Source organism: Nycticebus coucang, chromosome 12 (genome assembly GCF_027406575.1).
Source record: "Nycticebus coucang isolate mNycCou1 chromosome 12, mNycCou1.pri, whole genome shotgun sequence".
Lineage (NCBI taxonomy): Eukaryota > Metazoa > Chordata > Mammalia > Primates > Lorisidae > Nycticebus > Nycticebus coucang.
In genome coordinates, this window is record NC_069791.1 from 48,684,254 (window position 1) to 48,711,225 (window position 26,972).

General features: G+C 40.2%; 1 protein-coding gene across 3 annotated transcripts; it reads left to right on the top strand.

Moving 5' to 3' along the window:
• Window positions 1-2,876: 2,876 nt before the first annotated feature.
• YBX3 (Y-box binding protein 3) lies at window positions 2,877-26,605 on the top strand. 3 transcript variants are annotated; one of them, XM_053555764.1, is made up of 10 exons: window positions 2,889-3,498; window positions 7,205-7,268; window positions 8,241-8,274; window positions 10,948-11,037; window positions 13,079-13,201; window positions 15,872-16,096; window positions 21,513-21,610; window positions 23,085-23,256; window positions 23,749-23,848; window positions 26,036-26,605. In XM_053555764.1, exons 1-9 carry the CDS (start codon window positions 3,240-3,242, stop codon window positions 23,812-23,814), a joined length of 1,131 nt encoding a protein of 376 aa, XP_053411739.1. In that variant the 5' UTR covers window positions 2,889-3,239; the 3' UTR covers window positions 23,815-23,848; window positions 26,036-26,605. The 3 variants fall into 3 exon arrangements, with proteins under 3 accessions (XP_053411740.1, XP_053411739.1, XP_053411741.1); XM_053555765.1 differs by lacking the exon at window positions 23,749-23,848 and having other exon boundaries at window positions 2,877-3,498; XM_053555766.1 differs by lacking the exon at window positions 15,872-16,096 and having other exon boundaries at window positions 2,909-3,498.
• Window positions 26,606-26,972: the final 367 nt, after the last annotated feature.

The following is a 26,972-nucleotide window of genomic DNA, read 5'->3' on the forward strand; positions in this document are numbered from 1 at the left end:
TGCACAGTGAGGAACTTCGTGGCGAGCTGCCACATCTGTGTTGCAGACTGACACAGCTGGTGCAGGGGTAGACTCCCTGTGAAGCTAATGAAGTTCAAATATCTGGGCTTCTGGACCATTTCTAAGACTCTGGAAGTGGCCCAGCAATTCTGTATTCATAATTGTTTTTTTTCTTCTTGAAAAGGGTTTTCTAAATTGTATTAGTGTTAAGTGTCACAAAACCTAGATCTAGCCTTGAATTGTTAAGAGCTTCCCAGAGATCTTATGACTCTAGTGGCTTTAGGGGAACTCCTCAGTACCACTGGCTTGGGAACTAGAGGCGGAGCTCTTCCCAAGAGCTTCTCAAACTTTCCTTCCCTCAGCCCTTCCCACAGTAGTAGAAGTTTTCAAATCCTTCACACTAGGAAAAGAGTGGCTTTTGTTTTTATGACCAAACCAGCAATTGCTTTTAAATGGTTGTTGCCAGCAATTAGATTATAATTCTTTTTTTTTTTTGTCTCAACCTCAAATTTAAGAAATAATAAAATTTTCTTCCAATAGAAATGATGGTGAAAAAAATTAACATCACATCATAAAAACCTTAGAGCAAGTTCCATCTTGATCAACATGGGATACTCATAATGCTGTACTTAGTGTTGCATACAGTGTGTGCTTAGTAAACACGTGAGTGCATGAATTAATGAGCAGTGAAAGAATGGATGAATTTATATGCATCTGTACCCTCTGTTCTTCCTAGTTATGGTTACTAAAACAACATAGACCATGTTTGTTCTAATTCTCTCTAGATTTATTTAGTACAGTACCAAGAACTCCCAGCTGCTCACTTGCTTTTTTTGGATGAAAATGATGAGTAGTTTTGGGAGCAGGGCCAGCACAAATTCTAGGAAATCTCAGAGTTCATCTGTAACTATTTTAGGGTCTTCCAAAAGTTAGAGACCACACCTGTTAGTTATGAACTATTTTCCAAGGGTGAATATATTTAAAAAAAAATCTTGACTATTGAATTAGCTTGAAGAGCTCAATCCTTCTCATTTTTCATTCTTGTAATCCAATTCTGAATGGCAAATAGCAATCCTGATCATCTTTTGGGTAAGAAAGTCAATTGCCAGTCCTCACCAGAAAAAATCATGTTTATAATTTAATTTTAATTAAGACCATAATCTTTACATTTCAGAAATAATTCAATCTTGCTCAGAATTAGATCTGCATTTTTTAAAGCGTCCACATTTATATAACATTACTGTGTGCTCAAACTACAATATAAACCTGACATTATGAGTTGGTAATTTTTGAAATATAGGTGAATTACAGGCAAAAGGCCCCAATCCATATTTTTCTATTTTTCTAAGAATTTATTTTCTTTAATTGCATTTTTTTCTTTTATATTTAACCAGAATCAATGCAGATCTTTAATTGTATTTTTTATGGATAAATAAGAAAGTAAGAATGCCAGATAATTACATAATTGATAGTGAAAATTTAGTTAAGTAATTGACTTTGGAAGAATTTGGTCTGTAAACATACATTTTCAAACAAAACTGTAAACAGTTTGCGTTCAAGCTCTGTGCTAGGTACTGTGCTGACCAGTGAGGATAAAAAAGATGAATTACACTTGATAGTTGCCCTCCTGATATGGGGCAGACAGCCAAATAACAGATAAATTCCAGGCTAAAAAAATAGGCAAATGGGGGCGGCGCCTGTGGCTCAGTCGGTAAGGCGCTGGCCCCATATACCGAGGGTGGCGGGTTCAAACCCGGCCCCGGCCAAACTGCAACCAAAAAATAGCCGGGCGTTGTGGCGGGCGCCTGTAGTCCCAGCTACTCGGGAGGCTGAGGCAAGAGAATCGCTTAAGCCCAGTTGGAGGTTGCTGTGAGCTGTGTGAGGCCACGGCACTCTACCGAGGGCCATAAAGTGAGACTCTGTCTCTACAAAAAAAAAAAAATAGGCAAATGGTTTGCAGAAACTAGGAATGAAAAGAAAAAGAGAAAAAAAGAGCTTTTGTCACACCAGACACCAGAGTTACATACGATAATCCTACCTACTTTCCTGGGACCTCGGACAAACTTTCATGGGAGGAAACCAACTCAGGGACACCAGCCAAAGTTAACTCTTCTAAAACACAGCAGCGCCAGAAATTATACCTATTCTGTCTGAACACTAGAAGCCCAATAGTCCTACATTCTACATGGTCCCTGGGTACAGGTCACAGTCCCTTTGGCTGCGTTTAGCATCATCCAACCCATTCTGTAAGGGCCACGTAGGCCCTTCAAACTGGGAGATCTGGTTCTCTACAACCCTCATCCTCAAGGCTAAGAGGGCTCAGTTGCTTAAGCTTTCACCAGCTGGCAGAGGCAATCGGAGCATAAGGTCCAATATGGATTTACTCAGCTTTTTTTTTTTCAAGTACATTATTAAATACATATTGACAGCTCATCATTTGTTGCTGTTAAATTGCCATAAAGTCTGAATTTACATTAATTCTCTGAGGCCTTGACTTCCTAAGAAATCAGCAGTAATTACCTTTCTGGAAATAGTTGCCAAATAGTCTTGCGGTTTTATTATCCCAGTTCTTAACTGCTGCACCAGGAATAGTTTCTGGTGGGCTTTGATACACGTTGAACGACTAAAACAAGTGTTTGAGAGAGTGAAACGCAGCGTCATTTGGATACCCTATTTAACCTCTCCTAAAGGTCAACTTCAGGTGTCAAGTTGTCTAGACTGTAGAGGGAGGAGAACTCCTCCGCCCCCTCCAACATACGGACAGCAGCCTGGGCTGCTCAGAAAACTCCAGATTACGACGCGAGCCTGCTGCATACAGACCCTCGTTTCCCTTCCTCTCCAGGGCAGCCCCGCGCTCCAGTACCCCGCGGATTGGTGGGTTGGAAAGGGCACCAGGCGCCTTTAAATGCTAATGAAGTCGAGGCCCAACTCCGGAGCCAAGTTTCCCCACCCTCTTCTCTCGCCAGCCCTTCCCTCCCTGGCCGGTGCGCCGCCTAGAAAAACTTGTACGGGGCCATTTTGGGGGCAGTAAGATCGAGCGAGGAGCCCAAGAGCGAGCGCACCCCCGACAGCTCCAGCCGCCTCCGCCGCGCGACCCCACCTCGGCCGCCGCCGCCACCGCCGCGCCGCGAGATCCGCACCGGCCTCCCCGAGAGCGAGCCCGGCCGCCGCGACCACCAGCCGCGCTAACCGCCGACCAACCGCCACCGAGGTGCCCGAGTGAGAGCAGAGGAGGCGGCATGAGCGAGGCGGGCGAGGCCACCACCACCACCAGCACCACCCTCCCGCAGGCTCCGGCGGAGGCGGCCGCCGCGGGCCCCCAGGACCCCGCGCCCAAGAGCCCGGTGGGCGGCGGCGCGCCCCAGGCCGCGGCCCCGGCGCCCGCCGTTCTGGCGGCAGGAAACCCGGGTGGGGACGCGGCCCCCGCAGCCACCGGCAGCACGGCCCCCGCCTCTTCAGCCCCCGCCGGCGGCGAAGACGCGGAGAAAAAAGTTCTCGGTGAGTCAGGCCGGGGAAGGAAAGCAGAGGCTGCTGTGGAAGAGCGGACAGCGGCTGGGCGCCGAGCACGTGCGGGCAGCTCCGGCTACATTTCCCAGTGGGGCGGGAGAGTGACAGCTCGGGGTTCCCGGGAGACTCCGGGTCCCCGGCACCGCTCGCCGCAGCCCTCCTGCCCCGCAGGCTCCGCCAGGTGAGCGCGCCGCGCCCTGCGCCCCCCTCGCTTGGTCGTGGGCCAGCAAGTCAGGGTCTTAACTTCTGTTACCCCGGCGGGCACTGGCCCACATGCCCGTAGTGGAGAATGCCTCGGTCGGAAGAGGAAAGGAGAGGCGGTCTGGGAGAGGGGACCTTGAGTACGGATGGATATGGATGTAGGAAGGGACAGACACGTGGTCCCGGAACTGTGGAGTTCTGGCTTGGGATCCGGGTAAGGATAGTCTTTCCCTTGGGGAAGAGTAAGGCGCAAGAAGGAGACGGGAAGGGAAAGATGGAAAAGTTGTTGCCAGAAAGGCTCAGATGTCTGTCCCTGATGTCCTTCCCACGTGGGCTTGGGAAAGACGCCATGCTTCTGTCGGCCACATGCCGGCAAAGAGGTGTTGCAATCATCTCCGGGATACTTGGGTCTTGGTCTCACTGCCCTCCTCCCTCTGTCAGTGCCCACTGCTACGGACAGCCACTCAGCAGTGTCCACCAATCGCTACACGTTTCCCTCTTCCAGGACTGTGGGAACGCACGTGGTGTAGCAGCTGAAAAAACTTCGTCGGAAGTAGGGGTATGACGTTTGTTCAAAACATTGTTACCTTGGGACTTGTCACCTAGCAAGGGAAAGAGGAAGATGAGACGTTCACATTTAGGTGGCAGAGGATTGGAAAGGTTTTCTGTGATGGTTGTTGGTTTTGTCACATATTTCGGCCTTTGTTTCTTAAGTAACGCCCTGTATGAGGCTTTTTAAACAGAGTTGCAAAGCAGGTGGGTGGTGAATAAGTTCCCTAAAGGGTGTGTGCATAACATTAAAGTTAACAGGTGGTGTGGGATGCTTGAGCGAAATGCTCACAGTTTTGGTTGGGGCGTGTCTGATCTCTCTGAGGCTGGCTTCCTTCCACTAGAGGAAAAAGTTGAGGGAGTAATGTGAGGAAAGTGTAACACTGTATGGAACTCCCCACGTCGAGGGCTATTTTCCTCCTTTTCCAGGGCTTTTACTCAGTTCCTGCAAACAACATGCAAAATGAAATCTGCTAGGTTAAGCAACAAAACAGCCCTCTTTTTGCTGGCCTAAAAGTTGCTTAAATCGCGTCAGTATTGTGTTTTTGTTTTCAGTTGTTTGTTGGAACGATTCCATGCAAAACATGTGAGAGGGACAACTTTGTTATCCAAAGCAGTGTTAAGATAATTTCTTAATTATGTACCTTATATTTGTGTAAAGAAACTTTTGCAGTTTTTCACTTGACCATTGTACCCTCTGAGGTATGGAAAGCAGGTATCTTCAGAGATGAGGGAAGTAGATAAATTAAGGTTAATCTCCTCAGCTGCCAACTGCTGTGATGCCTTCACAAGATAGATTCCTGGGTGATGTGTCTGGTGTCTTTTGTCTTTTCACTCTCTCTGCAACTCTTTCAAAAATGAAGGACAGCCATTTCTACTGGGCACTTCAACACTGTTTGTCCAGTATGTTCTGCCATCCCCTGTCCTTTGCCAAGCAAACACATGTATGCCTAAAATGTGCTAGGCACAGTGCTGACTGAAATGGATATCTGTTCTTGGATTCTCTCATTCTAGTATTTGCAAATGGGCCTTAACTTAATAGCATGTAGGCTGAGGAAAAGAGTTTATACGAGTGAAATAAAACTTCTCTTCTAATGAGTGTTATGGAAGACTTACACTTTTCTGTGTCTCTCTTTCCCTGTGTATGTGAAGTGGGTGTATGGGCTTCATTAAAGAAGAAGTGGGAATGAATTCCTTTGACCCTATGAAGTCCTTAGAAATATTGTGGGATCAGAAAATTTTTAAAAATACATTGGTGATAATATGTAAATTACATTAACACTTCAGCACAGAATGAGGTTAGACTTGACTCATTTTTCATCTTTTTTCTCTTTATTGTTGCTTTTTTATTCAAGATTATTCCTTCAACAGTGCTAGACATTAGAAATGGTTTCTATCCTTATATTTTCCCACGTCAATAAAGTTTTTGGCAAATAAAAGGAGGCACAAAAAGCGTATCATTGGAAATAATATGTGGTTTAAATGCATGTAATTGATCAAAACAGGGCTCTTCTGTGTACATTTGTCTCTAAAACATCAAATGTCTTTTCTTCCTTTGCCTTGTTGCTCTAAATAGAATGGCCTCAAACTAAAGGTTCTGGGGGTTTGATCTTTTCCTTGAAGATATCTTACATAGCATTAAGCTGAAGAATGCTTAGTCAGTGTGGGCTGAATGACTATTCAGAAGCCTAAAGAGGGTGGCTTTTTTTGTTTGTTTTATTTTGTTTTTTACAAAGATAGCTAAAATACTTCCCCAAGTATATCAGTCTAGCAAAACTAAAGAAAACCCTGCCCACAGCAGAACAAGTCCTAATTACTATTTTAGTTTTGAATTTAAAAGCAAAGCCTTATTTATCCTTTGAAATTATAAACTTTTCATAGAGAGGCAACATGGATTAATGTTAATAGTTACTGTTATTCTCTACTAAGCCTTTTTTTTTTTTTTAAGGTGATCTATTGCCGTATTTCCTGTTTTATTGAGTCTTGAGCATTGCTTTCTGCATTTCCTGAACTTAGACATAGGCCTTTCCTAGAGGTATTGAATTTGACATTCATAATTGATTCTAAGGATCATATTTTAAATAGTTCAGATAAATATGAATTTACACAGCGTAAGTTACGAAGTATAAGTATAGTATAAACTACATTTTGTTTAGGTGCCTTCTTCTTAAAGAATTGTGCTAAAATCTGGCATTGTAGAGAAGTGGCCCTGCTCATGCAGGAGATAGAAGAGACAATAAGTTAAAGAGGGGGATTTTACAGAAAAATGTTAAGTTTGAATTCCACCAACTGTAGAGAGCAAGGTAAACAATGAAACAAGCCCAGATTCATCATTGTGCTTTGAAAGGCCTGTTTTATCATGTCCCAGAATGGTTAAGTACAGAAGTGGTTTGAAACATGAGACAGCATCAACTCTATTATAACTCTGGACTCCTCTGATAGGCCCTCATTTGGCAACTGGACAAGTTACTTTTTATCTCTGTAGACTATTAACAAGGAGCTGCTGTGACACTTATTAAAGTTTGCCTAATATTTTAAAGTGCGGTAGTGATGTGTTAGGATCTTTTATCACCTGTACTCTCTTACGGTGATCCCTCTTTTGCATTTAAAAAATTTGTCTAGGTTAAATCTCATAATGTTAATCTTAAAGAACATTTTCTGTAACACAGTTTCTCAAATTTAATTATTGCAGAAATAGGACTAACCTCTCCTTATCTTATGACTTCCTGAAAAGTTTAATAACAAAGAAAGGTTTAATCTTCTGAAAAATATATCTTTATGCTATCTTGGCTCACTCCTTTTTCCTTCCAATTAAATTTTGGAAATAAGCTTTTAATGGTTTCCTCAGGTATGTTTAGGCTTTGTATTATGTTATCAAGATCTTAGTGATGTGAGCTTTATCTCTTTGTAGGTCAGATACTAATTTATCTGCTTAATCCTATTTTAGCCACCAAAGTCCTTGGCACTGTCAAATGGTTCAACGTCAGAAATGGATATGGATTTATAAATCGGTATGTGTGTGTATCTATGTGTTTTAAATTTATATTTATGTTGTGGTACCAGCAGTTATGAATCCCTTACCATACTTTATTAATAACTGGTATAAATTTTTTAAGTTTCTAAATACTGTAAATAATCTCATCTGTAAGGTACTGGTTGTTAAATATTAATGAAAATACATTTCTAGGACACAAATAACTCATTTCATAAAATCTAGTCGTCAAAAAAAAAAAAAAAAGAAGGGCAAGATAAAATCAGAAATGGGAATGGCCTTAGGATAAATGAGCCCATATTCATACTTTCATAGATGGAGAAATGGGAGCCTTGGACTGGTTAAGCAACTTTCCTAAGGTCACCCAAGTAGGGAGTAATTGAGTTAAATCTGTAAGCCAGGTCTGGTCCAAGTCCTATGTAGAAACTGGAGTATTCCTCTAAACTGTGGCAACTGCTTAACCATATAGAAATAAGAACACAACCGCTAACTCCTAGAGTATTTTGATGGTTTTACATGATATCATTTGCTTTGCTTTCCCACCTCTTCCTAAAAAAATTTCTCCAATTTCTTCCTTGACTGTTTTGCTGGGGTGGGGGTAGGGGGCTGTTTTAAGTTTCAGTGTAAGGAGAGCCTAGTTCACAGCTGTGCCCTGTCCTTTTAACTGTCTTGCTTTGCTTTTGCTGGGAGGAAAATCTGGAGCTCTGATTACATGCCACATGATTCAGAAAGAGACAGAGGAAAGGGATGTTTCTGTATGTTGAATCTATACACTTGGATCTAGGCGCTGTGGTGATGGGGGGGGGGGCTAGGGGTGGTATTTTGTGGAGTTAGACATTTTAACAAGATGGATTCTAGGTGTCTAAATTGAATTTAGAAGATAAATGAAAATTTATGTTGTACATTGAGGTCTTGGGGTCTTAATTCATCACACACCCTACACATACACATACCTAACATTTGTGATATCGAGCTTTTTTTCTTTCAACAGAAATGACACCAAAGAAGATGTATTTGTACATCAGGTAAGAGGGGATTGTATATGTGAGGAGGAGTGTGTGTAATTTGCTATTGTCCCTTTCCTTAAAGTAAGTCTTATAAATTACTTATTCTTCTACTCTAAACTCTTTCTGTAGTGTATTTTGGGATGAAAGCTTAACTTCAATATTTTAAGATTGGCAGATAAGCTGTCCTGTCTCATCATGGTAACTGTTTTCTCAAATAGTTTTATTTTTTTAATTGAATGAAATAATAATTTATTTACAATATTTTCTAATTTTTCAAGCCTTTGAGTCCCTAGCAAAAAATATTTCCATGTTAGCATCCTATTCTGACTCTGTGGCTCCTTCTTAAAGTTTGGCTGGAACCAACCTGGCTGGGTAGGGGTTGCTTAAAGCTCCTCCCAGCAGAGCAATACTTACTTCAAGGAAATAGCACGGAGAAGCAGATGGTAAGACATAAGAACACTTCCCATTCCCAGGATCGTCCTTGCTCCTGTTAAATAAGGCATGATTAGGACATCCATGTGCAGAGACCCACATTCCCTTAGATGTGAAGGAAATATAGGAAATGGGTAAGATAAGGAAACCATGAGCTTCTCTGCTATACAGGTATATCTCAGTCTTGGTTTACATGGTTAGCCTACGATGTTACTTATTCTACTATCATGTGCCCTGCACTTGCTTTATAAAATAGGTTAAGAGAAGGAATACCTACCCCTACAGTAAATTCTTTGTATATTTAGTTTTCAATGAATTGTCTGAAATATTTGTCATTCTTAGCACATAACAATAGGGAAGGTAAGGCAGTAGGTAAGAAGGTCCCAGCACGTTTACTGCGTGCAGGGCTCTGTCTAGTGTCTGATTTTCTGTATTTTGGTTTCCTTCTGTGTAGGAGTTTGTATGTGTGTGGGGGTTGAAGATAGTACTATCTAAAAAGTAGCTCTCTAGTTGTGGTTTCTATTGTTTATATTTCTGCTTGACTGGATATATCACTCGTTCCTAGATAATTTGTGTACATTTTTTGTTCAGTGACTTTCAAAGTCATAACAGACTGAAAAGGAAGTGTACCTTATAATACCTGGAGGTTAATAGACCTTTGGGGTAAGAACTCTGTTTCTGGTGACTACTAGAGTAGAAGTCCTCGCTAGTTTCTATTCTGGGGCCCAGCTTTATTAACCTGTGATTATATGACCTGAATCCAGCCCCCATGTGGTGACTCACCTCTGTGTGTGTTGAGACTTGCCCAGTTTAACAGGAAAAAGGGACGAGCCTACAGGGAGGGGCTGTTTTTCCCCAGAGTGGCTGCGTGTTCCTGCTGTGTACGCATTTCTCCTGTCCTGAACTGCCTTTTTTTCCTCTATGGGTGAGGTCTCTGCTCTATTGGCTGGCTTTTTTTTTCTCCCTCCTACTCAGAGTAGGGGAAGGGCTGGATTACACATGCTTAATCGCTTTATAAAATAAGGTTGACCTAGTTCCACAGAAACTCAAGCCTCTTTAGCTGTTTAGAGATAGCAGCCAAAGAAGTGAATATTCATTGCAGGAATTATTCTTTGCTTTCTATTGAAGGTGGGGGGGGAACCTATTCATAAGCAGTTATTTATGTGCAGATGTTTAATAAAGAACAGCATCTTCACTAACCTTGTAATGTATTACCAGGGAACACACTATAATTAGTTGACACGAATGTGTTATGATAGGAAAAATGTTGAATAAATACTACACAGAGCACAAGGATATGAACACCCTCTCCTTACTCCATCATCCCGGGGGCTGTTATCTTTGTGACCTCAGATAAATCATAACTAACATAACTGTTAGCCTCATATTGACTCATCCATAAAGTGGGAGGGAGCAGAGGGAAGGCCAGAATATTACTAATATGTTTTGATTCTTGAGGTAATTTTGTTCACTCTATCAGAACTATTTGTCTCTTTGGCATTTTTTAACTCCTTTTTTTCCATTGTCACTCCTCTGCCCCTCTGCCCCCTGGATACGGTGCCAGCCACATACACTGAGGCTGGTGGGTTCGAACCCGGCCTCGGCCAGCCAAACAACAATGACAACTGCAACAAAAAATAGCCAGGCGTTGTGGCAGGTGCCTGTAGTCTCAGCTACTTGGGAGGCTGAGGCAAGAGAATCCCTTAAGCCCAGGAGTTTGAGGTTGCTATGAGCAGTGACGCTACAGCACTCTATTGAGGGCGACATAGTGAGACTGTCTCAAAAAAAAAAAAAATGCTTTTGAAATTAGCAGTTTCTCTTGCCTGTCAAAACCTCTGTACCTAAAATACATGTTGTGTATGTATGTAACACAAAGGCATTTTCCCCCTTGCTCACGGAGCTACAGGTTGAATCTCAGAAGCTTAATGGTTTGAGGAAACTAGGCTATCATAGCACTATGTAACAACTATACACAGTCCTGTTACTGTAGAAACACATTTCTGTTTAATCTGTCTACCAAGATGAAAGAAATTTGAAGAATAACCCAAATCAAGAAAGTAAGGTGGAAAGGAATATAGCGTCATGGTGTTTTTTTGTCTGTTTTGTTGTTTGGGAAATCTAGATTAGCTTGAGAATAATTTTTTTAAAGTAATAACAAGTTCAACAGTTTCTTCAGTTCGCCCTCATAAACTGAAAGCCATCAAATCTGTGACCAATATTGAAATATACTTCAGATAAAATTTTGTGTTCTCTTGACAGACTGCCATCAAGAAGAATAACCCACGGAAGTATCTGCGCAGCGTAGGAGATGGAGAAACTGTAGAGTTTGATGTGGTTGAAGGAGAGAAGGTGAGGGAAATTGTGGTTGACCTCAGAGGGTGCTGGCAGGTAGTTCTGTTGCACAGTGAATGGTTCCTTAGCCCTTATGAATTAGCATTATTCTGGAATCGGACAGTAGGAGGAAATGACTGTTAAGTAGAGATATTTTTGAGTATTGACTATTATTTTAAACATTCTTCAATATACAAAAAAGATATTTTAATTTCTCATTTAATAAGTGGTTTTAATAAATGATTTATGGAAGGAAAAGCTCTAATTTCTCAAAATTTTAAAGTAACTTTTATTTTTGTACCAAGTGTATATATATTCAAGTATAGATTAAATTTAACTGTTTTGTGGCATTAAAATAGATAAAAGCTGCTTTGGGGAAAAAGATGGCTTTTTATCAGAATAAAGTTTTTAGACTGATTGGTAAGCATTTCTGTTCATAAATAATGCAGAGTATAAAACATTTTAATCTCAACAAAAGATTCAAAGTAAATATAATCATTGTGTTTTCTCCGTTTGGCTTGGATTTGGGGAAGCCGAAAGCATCTTGGTAGACTGTGGTCTACAGTTTTGTTCAGGTGAATTCAGTCTAAGAAGCTCATCCTGAAGACTACAGAATTTTTTAATGGTGCTTTATATTTAACTCCCTTTATGCCCTTTATGCTTTGTTTTTTTAGTTTTTTGTTTGTTTATTTTTTGGGACAGAGTCTCACTCTTGTCCCCCTGGGTAGAGTGCTGTGGTATTATCATAGCTCGTGGCAACCTCAGTCTCTTGGGCTCAGGTGGTCCTCTTGCCTTAGCCTCCCTAGTACCTGGTACTATAGATACCTGACACAACACCCAGGTAGTTTTTCTATTTTTAGTAGATGGTGGTGGTGGGGGGGGGTCTTTCTCTTGCTCAGGACAGTCTGGAACTCCTGAGCTCAAGCAATCCAGTCTCCTCGGCCTCTTAAGAGTGCTAGGATTATAGGCGTGAGCCACCATGCCCGGCCAATGCTTTGTTTTTAATCTATCAGTAAAACAGTACTGCTTACGATTAAAAACATAAAACTGCACGTGGTACACCTGCCATGGCAGCTGAATTATATCTTGAGTGAATGAAAGAGGAGTTAACTCTCGTGCCTGTGCTCTTTCCACCTACATACACACCATTCCATAGTCCATATTCTTAGCAACTCTCAAATTGTTGTAAAAGAAAAATGCTTTATTTCCTTTGATACAGAAATTTAAGTGGTTGTCTTTACCAGCGTGATCCCTAGGGTGTCTTATACGTTTCAGGAGTTTCAGATCACCCACCAGTCCTATCCAGCTCCTAAAGATTTGTTTTGCTAGGTTGATTTTACTAATTCAGTTTTCAGAACTTGAAATTTTACAAATTGGTATGTACGGTATGAAATACACTCTTTTGAATCTCTTTTATCCTAATTTTTGAAATATTTTTTAGTACTATTGTATTCTTTTGTCCATATGTGAGTAAGAACTCTTAAGTCTGTTTCAAGGATAATAGGAAAGTCTAAAGAAGGACTAAATGTGTGGAGACTATGCATTATTAAATCAAGGACTTCTTTCTTTCTTTTTGTTGCAGCCGAGATGGGAGAACTTTCACTCTTGATAATTTAGTGCTGGACAGAGCCACGTGAGCCCATGAGTAGAGATTCTCTTGGTACCTCTTAGGGTAACATAAATTTCAACATATTCTAGAAAGATAACAGTATCTCAATTCTTTACCATTGAAAAATATTCTTTCTGGTATAGCATTACTTCCTTTACAGTTGTGTTATATTGACTAGTATATGCTCTTTAAAGAGGTACATACATGTTGCTCTTGAACTTGGCGTAAGACAAGAAACCAGAGCTTGGGCTGTGTGAGCAAACAAGCCATCTACATTTAAATCAGGATGTCAAGCACCTTGTTCACCTTGCTAAAACTTGAGTCTGTTTTTGAGATCACAGTAGGAATTCTTGGTATGTTCTGCCAGTCTTATACTCTAGCTGTCCAAAGCTGTTTTTTGGGTTAATGTATCCTTTTTAATTTTGAGGCCATCTTTATTTTCTTTCTCAGGGTGCAGAAGCAGCCAATGTGACTGGCCCAGACGGAGTTCCTGTGGAAGGGAGTCGTTATGCTGCTGATCGGCGTCGTTACCGACGTGGCTACTATGGCAGACGCCGTGGACCTCCCCGGAATGTATGTTGTCCCTGTTACTAGTCAGTGATTGAAAAATTCCTCACATCTGAAATTAAGTAAATATACTTGGAACAGATAAAGGCCATGTTTTCTTTTGGATATGAGACAAATGATTTTTTTTTCCCTTTGAGGGGAAATTTTTAGTGCTGAGAATTTATGAGCAGCCACTGGTCTCATTGGAAACTTGGCATTCAGAAACTATATCAATTAGGATGTATTTGAGTAACAGACATTCAGTTTTCTTTTAACAAGAAGACTTACTTAAGGTAGACAGTGCTGAGGTTGCCAAAGAGGCTTTCTGTTCATTTGGCACTTTTGTGTGGCCAGAACTTAGTCATGTGACACTCACTGGCAGAGAGGAGTGGGTTTTCCTTCACGGACTTGAACCTGTTGTTCACTGCTTAGTGCTAACGCTATTGACCTCTAAGAACATGATCATTTGGTTGGTGAGAAAGAATGAAGAATCACTTGTGTGTAGACAATAAAAGTGCTGACTATAGAAGTATTGAATAATTCACTTCGATAAATAGCTATTTTGTTTAACATAGTATTTTTGCATTATTTTAAAGTAAAGAAGCAATACGTAATTCCCTGCATTTTTAGTTCTTTAGATTGGTTTCAATCCAGCTGAAAAAGTTTACGTGCAGATCTGGCTGGAGATCAATTTAAAGAAGCATTCTCAAGGCACCTGGAATGAACCCAAATTCATTTGTGATCAGGATTTGAGTCAGTTTTTGATGTTTCTAGCATTAGAACAAGGGATTGGTACCATAGTCTAAAACTTGAGATGCTTTGTAAGCACAAGATTGTGGCTCTCTGTGTCATCCAAAGAAACACGTTTGAAAAAATCTCAGCAGAATAAAATATCTGCAGATTGAGAAGGCCTTGTTTCTGCTGTAGTAGATTGATACCCTTCTGTTTACCTAAGTGCTTTTTCTCTTTATTGTGTCCTGTTCACACACTGTTGAAATTGATTTCATCAGATTTCTTAGAAATTACATATTTCAATCCTTTTCTTACCCTTGTTTTTGCTTATCCTATTTGGTTTTTGATAATAAGGTGGGGGGAAGAGGTAGAAATGAGCTCCTACATCATTTGCCATATCATGTTAACTTTTAAGTTCCTCAGATTCACAGAGTGTAGCTGTGATTATTTTAACTCCTAAGTTTATTCAGAAGAACTACAAGTGATGGGAAAACTTGCAGTGGAAAATTTTTCTTAAAGACTTTTCCCCTCTGAAAGCTGGAAATTTTGAAGTCATGTATGTAAAAGCTATTTAAAAATGAAACTGTCAAAACTCTTAAAAGTATACATAAACTGTCATATAAAGTATTCTGGTTAGCATTTTCTATGCAATTATTCTTTATATAACTGTGAATCATATCTCGATACAGGTTTTAGATATAGTAGATTGGTTTGATTGTTCTGAAATTAGAAATTAGACTAGTTGAGTTTTTCCCTTCTTGGAATACACAGTTGTACATGTGACCTTGCTGTGGAGTAGTGTAAAGCTTAAGTACCTGTTCACCAAAAAAGAAATGGGTCATTATTTTGTTAGTTTTTAATGTATTCTCTTTTAAATATTGCAGTTACTTCCCATAAAGACATTTGTATATCCCCTTTAAAGCCAGATTTGAAGTCCTATCACATTCTTTGAAGGATGTTTCATGGTTTAATTTTCAAAAAATACAAAATGGTAGTATATGATACAGTTTAAATACAGGAAAAAAACATAAAATGAGTCACTAATTCCCTTGGTTAATAAGGTCTGTATTAGAACTTTTTACTACCATATTAGAACTTTTTACTACCTGTTAAAGTATAGTTAAACCTTTACTTGTGAACATAAAGGGTGTCATGCCAGGGGTCAGTCGTTCTCAGACTTCTTGGGATTTGAATCCATTTATGTACTTACATATTACTGAGGATAATTGACTTAGAAGAACTCATTAACACAAATGACATTTTTAATGAAAAAACATATTTAAATTGAGTGAGAAGAATGGTGTTATTTTATACTTCGCAAGACTCTTTGGTGTATGGTTTAATAGGATATAGCTGGATTCTCACATCTGTTTTTGCATTTGGCCTGCTGAGGGACTACATGTCATTGTGTCCTTTGGAAGACACCTCCCCACCCCATTCCACACCACACCACGAGGAAGCAGTTTAGCAACATTATGGGAGTAGTTTGACCTCAGTGATCCTTTGGAAGATTTCAGAGACCAGGTCTCGGAAGTGAGAACTGGTGATAGCAGCATACAATGAATTCCTCTTGGACTTTAAGCTGACTTTCCCCTCAAGCAATGGTAAATGTTGGGAGACACACGACAGAGCAAATTATCAATCTTGTAGATATTCTTGGGTGGTGGGTTAGTTGGTAACTCACCAGTTCTAATTAGATAACTAAGAAATTCATTACAGATTGGTTGCTCTTGCTTTTCTGCTTCTTGGTATTTTATCTGCATAGATCTACTCTAACCTTAATGTAGTTTATCCCAGGTAATCACATGATTATCTGGGCTAAATGCATTTTGTCTGTATAGTAAATGGTGTTATTGCTTTGGGGAGAGTTTTTTTTTCCTTTTGGTGATATTCATCCTAAATGGTATTCTTTGGTTCTTTCCTTGCTGAAATTCCTTCTGAATCTCTGTTTCTTTGCTTCGCTAGTACGCTGGGGAGGAGGAGGAGGAAGGGAGCGGCAGCAGTGAAGGATTTGAGCCCCCTGCCACTGACCGGCAGTTCTCTGGGGCCCGGCAGTTCTCTGGGGTCCGGAATCAGCTGCGCCGCCCTCAGTACCGGCCTCAGTACCGGCAGCGGCGGTTCCCGCCTTACCACGTGGGACAGACCTTTGACCGTCGCTCACGGGTCTTTCCCCATCCCAACAGAATGCAGGTAAACTTGCACCTGGGACTTCTCTTCAGCAGTCCTCACCCTTCCATCCTTCTCTGCCTCCTCTTCCTCCTCTTCCTCCTCCATCACCAGCTGCCGGAACTAAACCTTGCTTGTGGCTTCCTGCTGCTGCGAAACCTGAGGCAAGGCCTTCAGGCTGCTCTGCAGAGCAGCATTGTAGTGACATTCCCGAGAGCACAGCCCGTGAGCCATGCCTGTACCAGCGGGCCCTGGGGGCTAGGGTCATATTGGTAGTTCACAGACAAGTAAAAGAAAGAAAGAAGAGAGACAGACAGATGGTATGTGTCAGAGCTCAGGCTCTAAGGTCGGACAAAGCCTGGATTTGAAATCTCGTCTCTTTTACTTGTGAGGTTTTGAGAAAACCAGGTTTAGAGAGATTAAGTTTCATCTGTTAGATGGGGGCATTAAATGCCTGCACCGTAGACTGATGATGATCAAATGTAAAGGGTTTTAGCATAATGTCTGCAAAATAGATAACATTTATAAATTACTGGCTTAAGACAAGATGGTGCTGAGTTTTAGAACAACCTAACATAGAATTGAAGATTGTTGATTGATTCTCTTTTTTTTTATTGTAAAATATTAGTACAGCTGCTGTGAATTTGTTGTGTGATTGATAAACCTTACATGAACTTTGCAATTCCCAGGAAGCTTGGAAAGCTAGGGATAGGTCATCATTTTATTATCACTAGCTACAACTTTTCCTCCGTGGTGCCCTTGGGGTTTCTTTCCCTCCCCGCTCCCCGCACATGTTTTGACTGAACATTATGTTCACTCTGTTCTTTGCTACCCTTCTCTTGTCCCATCATGGCATGACTGTGCTCCTTCTTGTTTTTTTCTCTTCTACTCTTCAACAGCTGCTCCTGACAAATGTGCTAAAAATAACAAGTAGACTTACATATGTGGAGAGATTGGGTACATGAGGCATAGTAGGTTTCTTTAGGGCAGCACTGCAGGCTTCTAGGAAATGAGGACAGGGGATGTCAGTGAGATTGTAATGCACGTTTATTTTTAGTGCCTTAATAGTGCCTCCCTAAAGGAGTCGTTCTTAGTATTGGGCATATACATATATATCACATCTGCTGAGAAGGGTAAAGTATATTTCACCTCAGGAAGTGGAAGTTTCAGAGTAAGGTGAATCTTTAGCACCACGCAGAGAACATTTGCAGAAGCTGTATGAAAACTAAATTTTGAACACGTAACGGGGCTTTGTTGATTCTGATGCAGACTAACTTTCTTACTTATTCCATGTTGGAAATAAAAGTTGCCTTAGAGCGTTGCAATAATTTTTTTTAGAATCTTTCTGACATGTACCCTGTTTGGATGTTCAGACTAAGAAGTTTCATTAAGCCAATCAGCAGCATCAAGTGAAAATTCCTAAAGCTCTCTTTCCGTATAAGTAAGCTACTTCAGGGCTGTTAGTATAGTGTCTTAAAACTGAGGGTGAATCTCTAGGATGGTAGAATTTATTGAGGTCAAACAAAAGTCTTTGTCAACTATATTCAACACTGTGACATTTATGTGACATAGCAGGAAAAAATGGTTGTATATATGCCAGTGGTATTTGCCTTATGCACTGAGGACATAACTTGATCTGTCAGTGAGTAGATGGCTTCCACTGTTTAAAGGTAGTTCTTTACATCTGAACATGGGGTAGAATCAGTCACTGAGCGATTATGAACTACTTGGTTGTCATCTTCTTTTTTCTTTTTTCTTCCCCAGAGTCTCACTCTACCATCTAGGCTAGAGTGCTGTGGCATCTGCCTAGCTTACAGCAACATCAAACTCCTGGATTCAAGCAATCTTCCTTGCTCAGCCTCCCAAATAGCTGGGACTATAGGTGCCTGCTACAATGCCTTGCTAATCTTTCTATTTTTAATAGAGATGGTGTCACTCTTGGTTAGGCTGGTCTTGAACTCCTGAGCTCAAGCAGTTATCCCACCTCAGCCTCCCAGAGTGCTAGGATTATATGCGTGAGCCACTGTACCCAGCCAGCTACTTGGTTATCTTTAAGAAAAGAATGGAAGGGAGGGAGCAACATTTGACATTTACCAAGTGACAGATGTTTGAAATCCGTTCTTCTTCAGTTCTCTTTACAGCCCTAGGAAAGCAGTGGTTTCCATATTTTTGGTTACTGTTATGTATGAAAGAGCTTAAGTATCTTTTTAAAACCAGCAACTTTACCTAAGGTTTCAAGGGCAAGAAGTGGTAGAACTTGATTTTGATTGAGTCTGTGTTCTTATCGTTCTGTCATTCCATTCTGTTATCCTTTACTCATGTTAATTGCAGCTTCGGTCAGTATTTTTCTGGGAAACAGTTTCTGAGGAAGAAGTAGCCTAGCATGTATGGGAAACTAAAGGGGGGCTTGTGTGATTGGGATGGTATGAGTGAAGGGAGAGAGAAGGTTGGGGTGAGATGAAGGCAAGGTTTAGGGGAGATGAGGCATGCTTGATAGACCACTATGAGCAAAGTTGACCTCCTCTTTGTGTGAGGAGAAGCTAGTGGGAGGGATCTGCATGGAGAAAAAACATTTAAGAGATTATCATACTGTCCTGTGGCAATTGGACCACAGAGGGCTTGATTAGAAGTGGGGAGACCAGCTGCTGTAATTTCCCAGTGGAGAGATGGGTGTTAGTTGGATGAAATGCTAGCAGTGGAAGATGTGATCAGTAGTTAGATGTGGAGAACATCACAAATGTAATGGCAACAGCATTTGATGATGGAGTGAATATGTGGTACAGGGAGTAAATAATTCCTGTGGTTTTCTTATTTAAACAAATGTGGGAAGACTGAAGAAAGATTAGCTTGAGGGAAGTGGTGAAAATTCTTTGGGAATCCTTTTTCAACATTAAATTGGCCTACAGTTACAGGTATCAAATAAGCAGAAAAAGAAAACAAAGAGGAGCTGGAAGAAGGAAGGTCTAGTTTTAGAACCGAGTCTTTTGGGGGCTCGTTAAGTGACGTTTGAGAAGAGACCCATGAAGCAAGGGCACGAGTTCTTCAGACACCACGGAAAGGGCACCGTGGCCAAGAGTGTCGTGTATAAGGACGAGGGACACACCTGCAGGAGTAAGGGGGACTGTGGATGTGATTTCAGGGTCATAATAAAGCCATGGAGCAGGATGAGCGTAGGTGGAAATATGGTCTCAGGACTGAATTCTGGGCACACACAAATAGTTAAAAATCAGGAAATGACTGCCTAGCAAAGGGCAGTGAAAACAGGCAACCAGGGAGAATGTATTTCAAGAAGGAAGTTGTTGTGTTAAATACTATTAAGTAGGAGAAATTCAGCTGAGAATTGATTATAGGGTTCGAATTGATTTAGAGGTCAGTGGTTTGGTGAGCACCACAGTTTCGGTTTAAATGAATTTAAGAGTTAGCAAAGAATGAGGAAGAAGAGATACCATATACCCCATTGAGGAGCTTTCTGTGGTGGTGGTGGCCGGAGGCGGCTGTTTAGCCTATGTGTCTGTAAAGGAGCTCAAAGAAATGGGCAGTAGCTGGAGGAAGGTGTGGGAATGAGACAAGATTTTTGTTTGGTTTGCTTTTTAAGGATAAGTCTCCCCCCATCCCATCCCAGTCTCTTACTGCTTAGCTATGTCATTAGGTGGGGGCAGATCAAGTTAGGCATGTATATTTGCTATACACATACGTCTAACGTTTGTATACATGTTCTTAGTCCTCTCCTCTGAAAGGTCCTGAAAGCAGTCACACCTTAATAGCCGTGAGCACACCTTGCCCCAGTTTCTTATTTGTAAATAACATTCTCTAATAAAAAGAAACTCCTTTGCAGAATGGCTGATTTCAGAACTGGATTAGAGAAAGTATGATATGAGCCTAGAACATCTTGTTGGGCCAGAAAGCAAAAAAGTACTCAAAGAATGTTGGAAACACTTCAGAAGGACATGAGCCAGCTTAAAGCGGCTCCCATTAGCCAGTAATGATAGTAACAGATTATAGCTCATTGAATGAAATTGAAAACCAAAGTCCATTCAGTATAAATAAATGGCTATGTTCAATAATTTGGTGAGGAACAGGATATTTACACACTTTGAAAATACTTCCTCAGAAAGTACCCATTAATTACAAAGAAGGAAGGAGCTTATGGTGGAGGCCCCTGGCAGACGCCACCTTAGCCCTTTATCAAAGTGTGGACATGTTAGTAGGGGTGCACATTGGAACTACACAGCACCTGACAGGAGGCCTTGAGAAAAATGCAGGATAGTAGCCCATGCTCATATCCTTTTGTCACTTTGCTCTCAAAGATGCAAAATCTAAACATCAGAGAGCCCAAGTTGAGGAATATTTTACAAAATAACTGGCTCATGATGTGATCTTTGAAGGGGTCAGGGTCATAAAAGCCAAGTAAACATTGAAGAACTGTTTCAGACAAAAAGAGATAACTAAATTCAGTGCATGATTGTAAGTTTTTTTTGTTTGTTTGTTTGTTTGTTTTTGCTGTAAAGGGCATCAGTGAGACAAATGGTGAAACTCAAATAGATTCTCTAATTCCAGCTTTGCTGTGAGTTTGGTTATTTCAAAATATAAAACTGAAGATGGGTATTATCAACATGTTTATATGCCTAGATGGAAGTGAAGATGTAGAAAAGGAAAAAAATAAAGATGTAGTGAAGGAAGGGATGGAGTTAATGAGTTCTCATTGTAAGACTAGAGGGGCTTCTGGAGGATATAAGCATGGACTGCTTTCCCAGTGTAGTGGAGAGAAGAAAATTAATGTAAATGCAGGTAGTTTGGTAGATTTGATGGTGTGAGGATGTGTAAGTTGTCTTCTGATTGTTTTTCTTGGTGAAATATGAAGGATGGTATTTGAATCTGTATAGGAACACGAGATGTTAGTTTTGAGAAAAGAAAGTTGAGATATGGCTGTGTATCGTATGGTAAAGAATTTTGGAGATTGCTGATGGAGTTTTTTTTGTTTGTTTGTTACTTCTTAGTTCTTTCTTCCCCCTGAAAGTTGTATAATTAATTCTGTTCTTCTAACCTAAAATAAGGTTATGTACCTTCTTTATCATCAAGAAGGTATATTTTGTTTTCTAAAATATTATGCTTAAATAATGCAAGTGGATAAAAGGAGAAAAAGTGAATGGAAGAAATCAGAGGTGAAGGTAGCCCCGTTAAAGTTTGGTTGTAATTTGTCACACTGGTTTGAGGGAACACCTTTTTAGGAACCCTTAATGATACTGGATTTCCTTTTGTAAAATAGATTTTCCTCCAAGAGGTGAATGAAACTTGCCAGATTTCAAAATGTTAACCTGTCAGCTTTGTAGAGAAGCATTTTATTTTTCACTTTACAAAAAAAGTTCTGAACCCAGCTGTGTACTCTGCGTGCCTTGTACCCAGCGCTGTGACACTCACTTGGCTCTTGTTGCCTCTCTAGGCTGGTGAGATTAGAGAGATGAAGGACGGGGTCCCAGAGGGAGCACAGCTTCAGGGACCAGTTCATCGAAATCCAACCTATCGCCCAAGGTACCGTAGGTAGGTACATGTTCCACTTACTAATGACCCGCTGAAGGACTTGTGAGCAACCGGAGAACGAGGTTACTGTCAGTCAGGTCTGTTCTGTGGCTGCTTGGAGTATGTGCCAGGGTTTTCAGGTGGCAGAGTGACGCATGCCCCCTGTGTAATGACTGGAATTTTTTAGTTACCTCTTTAGCACGGCGTTATTTATAAAATGAGGTAACTTTGATATGCTGTAAATTCTTTGTAAACAGAAATGATTTGGTGGTCAGTTTAGTGGCAGTGGGGTATCTGGGATATTAAATATTGCAGTCACAGAGGCCGTCCAGTAGGAGGGTTAAATCAGTCAGTTTGCCTGAATTTAACTAGTCTGCAGTTCAGCAGCAGTATGTTTTTGGGCAAATTTCTGGAATCTCTCTAAGCCTTAGTCACTAGGTCAGTAAAGTAGACATAAAGAAATGTTTTGCAGTTGCCAGTAAGATTAAATGTCTTAAAGCTTCTAAGATAATGGCGTCTGATAAAGTAAGCCCTTGATAAATGTTAGGTACAATTACCACCAGTGATGTTAATATTACCAAAGGGCAGGTTATTTTATTTGTGTTTTCGTCCCTTGAGAAGACTGAATGGCCTAAACGCCCTAAGATCCTTTTAAAGCTATTTATACTATAAGCCTGTCTGTTCCTTTACCTTATCCTTGAGGTAAGTGGAAAAAGGAGAACCTCCTTCCCAAGTGCCGTGTATATGACCTTGAAATTTGTCGATACAGGTTGATTGAAGGAAGAGTAAGTATATTATATTGGGAGAGGATTTGTACCAGTTTGTGTCCTTTTTCCTCAAAGCATTCATTCCAACTTCAGGCTTAATCATGAATAATTAAGCACTGAGGAGTTTCAGAATAAAAGAGATTTCACAGAAGTGTCTTAATGAAACAGAAAGACAGTATTCGACAGGTTTGTCAGCGCCTAGCTATGAGATCTTGGGAAAGTATTTCACTTTTTTTGATATATAAAAAGCAGCACTTCCACAGAATTCAAGCAGATACTGATCGTTCCTAAATCTCTTAGTTTTCTCATTCGTTACAAATCAAACCTATAGAATTAGCATCAAAATTAAATGCTCAATGTGAAAACCTGCTAGCACATAGTAAAGTTAGTTTTCTTGCCATGTTTATTCCCTAGTCTCCACTAAGCTCTGTTCGTGGAGGGCAGGGCAGCAGACCACTTTTTCATTTTCCTCTTCTTATCAAAGCACCCAGTAGAAACATAGTATGTGTTTGGTATGTTTATTCACTACACATATGAAAGAGGAGAAATGTTGGGAAAATAACATATTGTTTTTCCAATGAACCTTTGTTCTGTTTGCTGTATTGGCCTGTGGATAGTTCTAGCAGATTACTTGACTTTATCTTTACGAATAAATAAATGTAACATTTTGTTCTTGGGAATCCCTGTCCTGCTGCACTTCTCTTTTGTTCTGTGTTCTCTGCGTACAGGGGACCTCCTCGCCCACGACCTGCCCCAGCTGCAGGAGAGGCTGAAGATAAAGAGAATCAGCAAGCAGCCAGTGGTCCAAACCAGCCATCTGCTCACCGTGGGTACCGGCGTCCCTACAACTATCGGCGTCGCCCCCGTCCTCCTAACGCTCCTTCACAAGATGGCAAAGAGGTAAATCCAGCCTTTAGAGAGAGTATGCCCTGCCTGTAACACAAACTAATAACTTGGATTCAGCTAATTAACATTCTCTGAAAGAGCTACCCATATTAATGGGGGTTCAGGGCTAAAATATTTAGGGGTCCAAATATATGACAGCATTATAGAGAGGAAGCAGCCTTAGACTAAGCCTAAGTTGAAAGCAATTATGACTCTTTGACTTCAGGCAGAGTCACGGTGTTCAGTTGCCATTTGGAAGCCACTGTCTGTGGTACTGAATTTGTTGTTTGGTTTTTAGTTTTGTGAGGATTGTTTGCTTTAGTAGACATGCCAGGGAACAAATGTGGTGTTAATTTTTTACTCAGTACACACAAATAGTTAAATTTTTTGCATCATGATTTTCCTTTGTAGGCAGGGAAATTCAAACTTTCGAGAACTTTTAGTTTTGAGCTTTCCATTGTCATCTGAACTGATAGATTTCTGCTTCGTGGTTTTGTGTTATTTTAGACCAAGGCAGGTGATGTCCCAACTGAGAACCCTGCTCCCGCCACCGAGCAGAGCAGTGCTGAGTAACACCAGGCTCCCGGGCACCTTCACCATCTACAGGGTAAGAGTTGGGAAGCCCAGCCTTGAGTTGATATTTTCTTTAAATGTCGTCGGTTTCTCAACGACATTTGAGAATTTGTGCGAATTAGTGTAAACTAGTTTTTGGATTCATTTCTGCCAACCTTTTGTCTCTGTTGGAATTCTAGGGGAAAGGTAGTTGTGGTGGCTAAGTATCTCTGGGACTGACCTTATTTTGATAAGCTTTGGAGCTTCATGCATTGAGAATTGATCATCGTCAACTGCTTTTTTCTAGACAGGCAGTTTTTAACCTTTAGTGTCACTTAAGAAAACTGATGTTTCACTTTTGTGGCACCTAGTGGCCAAACTGATAATTTATGTGTCCCTAAAAAAGGCCTGGATTTAGTTAATAGGAGATTTCTTAATCTGTTGAATAAACTAGTGTCTTTTCTTTCCCCTTTGTCCTTGATAATCACCATTATTTATTTTGAGCCGTACAGTATGATGTGTAAGAGCTGAGGTTTATATATGCAGTGCAGCGCTCCCTGCGCCTCTCACATGCTGGGTGATCTGTCTCAGCCGTGTCTACCACTGGTAACGTGGGAATACTAAGCATACTTTGTTATCAGTCTTGTTGCAGGGATTAAGTGAAATCACACAAATGAAGTGCTTGGGATAGGGTGTTGTAAAGAATCAAAGCTTAGCTTGTTATTTGCATTATTGCAGTTGTTCCTTGCTTTTTTCTGTCTTATTGAAGGTGTTGAAAATTTTATTTATGTAGGTAGAAATATAGCTAGAAAGAACCCAATTACAGAGACATTCTTAAGAGTTCATATGCCATAGTTGCTTCATTATGGGTTTTTCACCTAGTGCCCTATTTACTGAGATTTTAGTTGCTTTATATTGTTTGCTTGTTGCCTTTTCCATTAGCTTGTAGTTAAAAGAGAGGCTGTGCTATGAAACTCAGTTCGTTGTTTTTTTAAAAATTGTTAAAATTTCATTTTTATTAATAATAATTTTTTTTTTTTTTTTTTTTTTTTAGATAGGGTCCCACTCAGTTGCCCAGGCTAGCATGCAGTGGCATCATCACAGCTCACTGCAACCTCAAGCTCCTGGGCTCAAGTGATCCTCTTGCCTCAGTCTCCCAAGTTGCTGACATTACAGGCGTGCACCACCACACCTGGCTAATTTTTCTATTTTTTGTAGAGATGTGGTCACTCTTAACTCAGGCCTTCCAAAGTGCTAGGATTACAAGCATGAGTCACTGTACCCAGCCTTATTAATACAGTTTTGAAATGACAAGTTATTTAATGCCATCTGCTTTTTACTGAATGTTTTCAGATTTAAATTATTAGCCTTTGGCTGGGTAGATATTTGCTTTGTTGGCTATATTGTATTTTATCTGTGGGTAGTATGGATGATTATAGAAATACCTTTCTAGGCTCGGCGCCTGTGGCTCAAGCGGCTAAGGTGCCAGCCACATATACTTGAGCTGGGGGGTTCAAATCCAGCTGGGCCCGCCAAACAATAGTGACAGCTGCAAGCAAAAAAAAAATAGCCAGGCGTTGTCTTGGGCGCCTTTACTTGGGAGGCGGAGGCAGGAGAATTGCTTGAGCCCAGGAGTTGGAGGTTGCTGTGAGCTTTGTTGCCACAGCACTCTACCCAGGGTGACAGCTTGAGGCTCTGTCTGAAAAAAAAAAAAAAAAATACCTTCCTGTTTAAACTTGGCATTAACTGACAGAGTTATATTAATCATTTAAAAACAGCTATAGCCTTTTCCTGTGTAATATTATTTCTGAGTATTATTTCTAAAAAAAAAAAAATCCAAAATATGGAGGAAAACATTTCTACTATTTATAACCTGTCTGACATTGGGGAGTACCTAGTTCATTGTGGTATATCTATATTGACATAGTAACAGATACGGTACAGCCACTAAAGTGATTGATGGTCTAGTATTATTTGGCCCATGGTGATAATTTTCTTTTATGCAATTTTATAAAATTTTTAGTATTAATATACTGACTTTCCTGGTCTATAAAAATACTTTATTAAAAAGTAAGTTTTGATGTTATAAATTAATGTATGGTTTACAAATCTGTACAAGGTATAGATTTTTAGATCAGTGTTTGATATACTTTTTTGTGAGTCATGAAAAACAGGTAATTTTTACCTTTTTATTCTTGATAATTTTGTCACTCTTTATAAGTTTGATTTTAATTTTTTCCAGGTGACCTAAAGAATTAATGACCATTCAAAAGTAAAATAAAGCAAAAAGAGACTACAACCTTATCAACACCAAAGAAACATCCAAGCAATAAGTGGAAGACTAACCAAGATTTGGACATTAGAATGTTTATTATTATTCTTTAAGAAACTAACAACTGCAAAAGGAAAATGTCAGCAGATTTTTCCAGCAAGCTGAGATCCTGGGAATGCCTGCACGAAAGACTAGAGAGCAACCTCCCCAGTTTCAGCAACCACTAGGTTTATATTTTTTTCCTGGTTTTTACTGTTTTGGTAATATGAATTGAAAGAAAAGAAATATTAATATCACATGGGGGGAACCCCAACCAAAGAAATCTAAAATATATAGTAAATGCTTTTTTTCTTTTTTGGTTCATTTTGGATGCTGGTGCTAAACTTCGAAGTGTCGTGATTTAAAAAGAAATTTTATGCCCTTCTTATTTATTTCTAGGATGAGGGGAGGATAACATTTTTGCTTTCTTATGTGACTCTCTTTGACAATGTGCAGTAAGAAGTTCCTCAAAAATAAAATTTTTATCCTTCAAAGGAAAAAGTGTTTATCTGGAATTTATTTGCCTATTTTAGAGTATGTTTTATTGTTTTCCCCCCTACTTCATTCACCTGGCTTGATTAATAGTAAATGCATCCCGGAACTTAGGGGGCTAAGGCAGGAGAAAAGACTGAGCCCAGGAATTTGAGGACAGCCCAGGCAATATAGTGAGAGCCCATCTCACAACAACAATGAAGTAAATTCAGAGCCAACTGTAAAGGTAAATTAGTGCTATTTTATAAATTTAAGCATATGAGTTTGAGATCATAGAAAATGGATTCCTTTTGAAATGTACAGCTGGTAATTAACAAATTTGAGTTTAGTAGTAGGCATGAATTGTTTAGTACTCTTTCTTCCTATGTAATCTTGA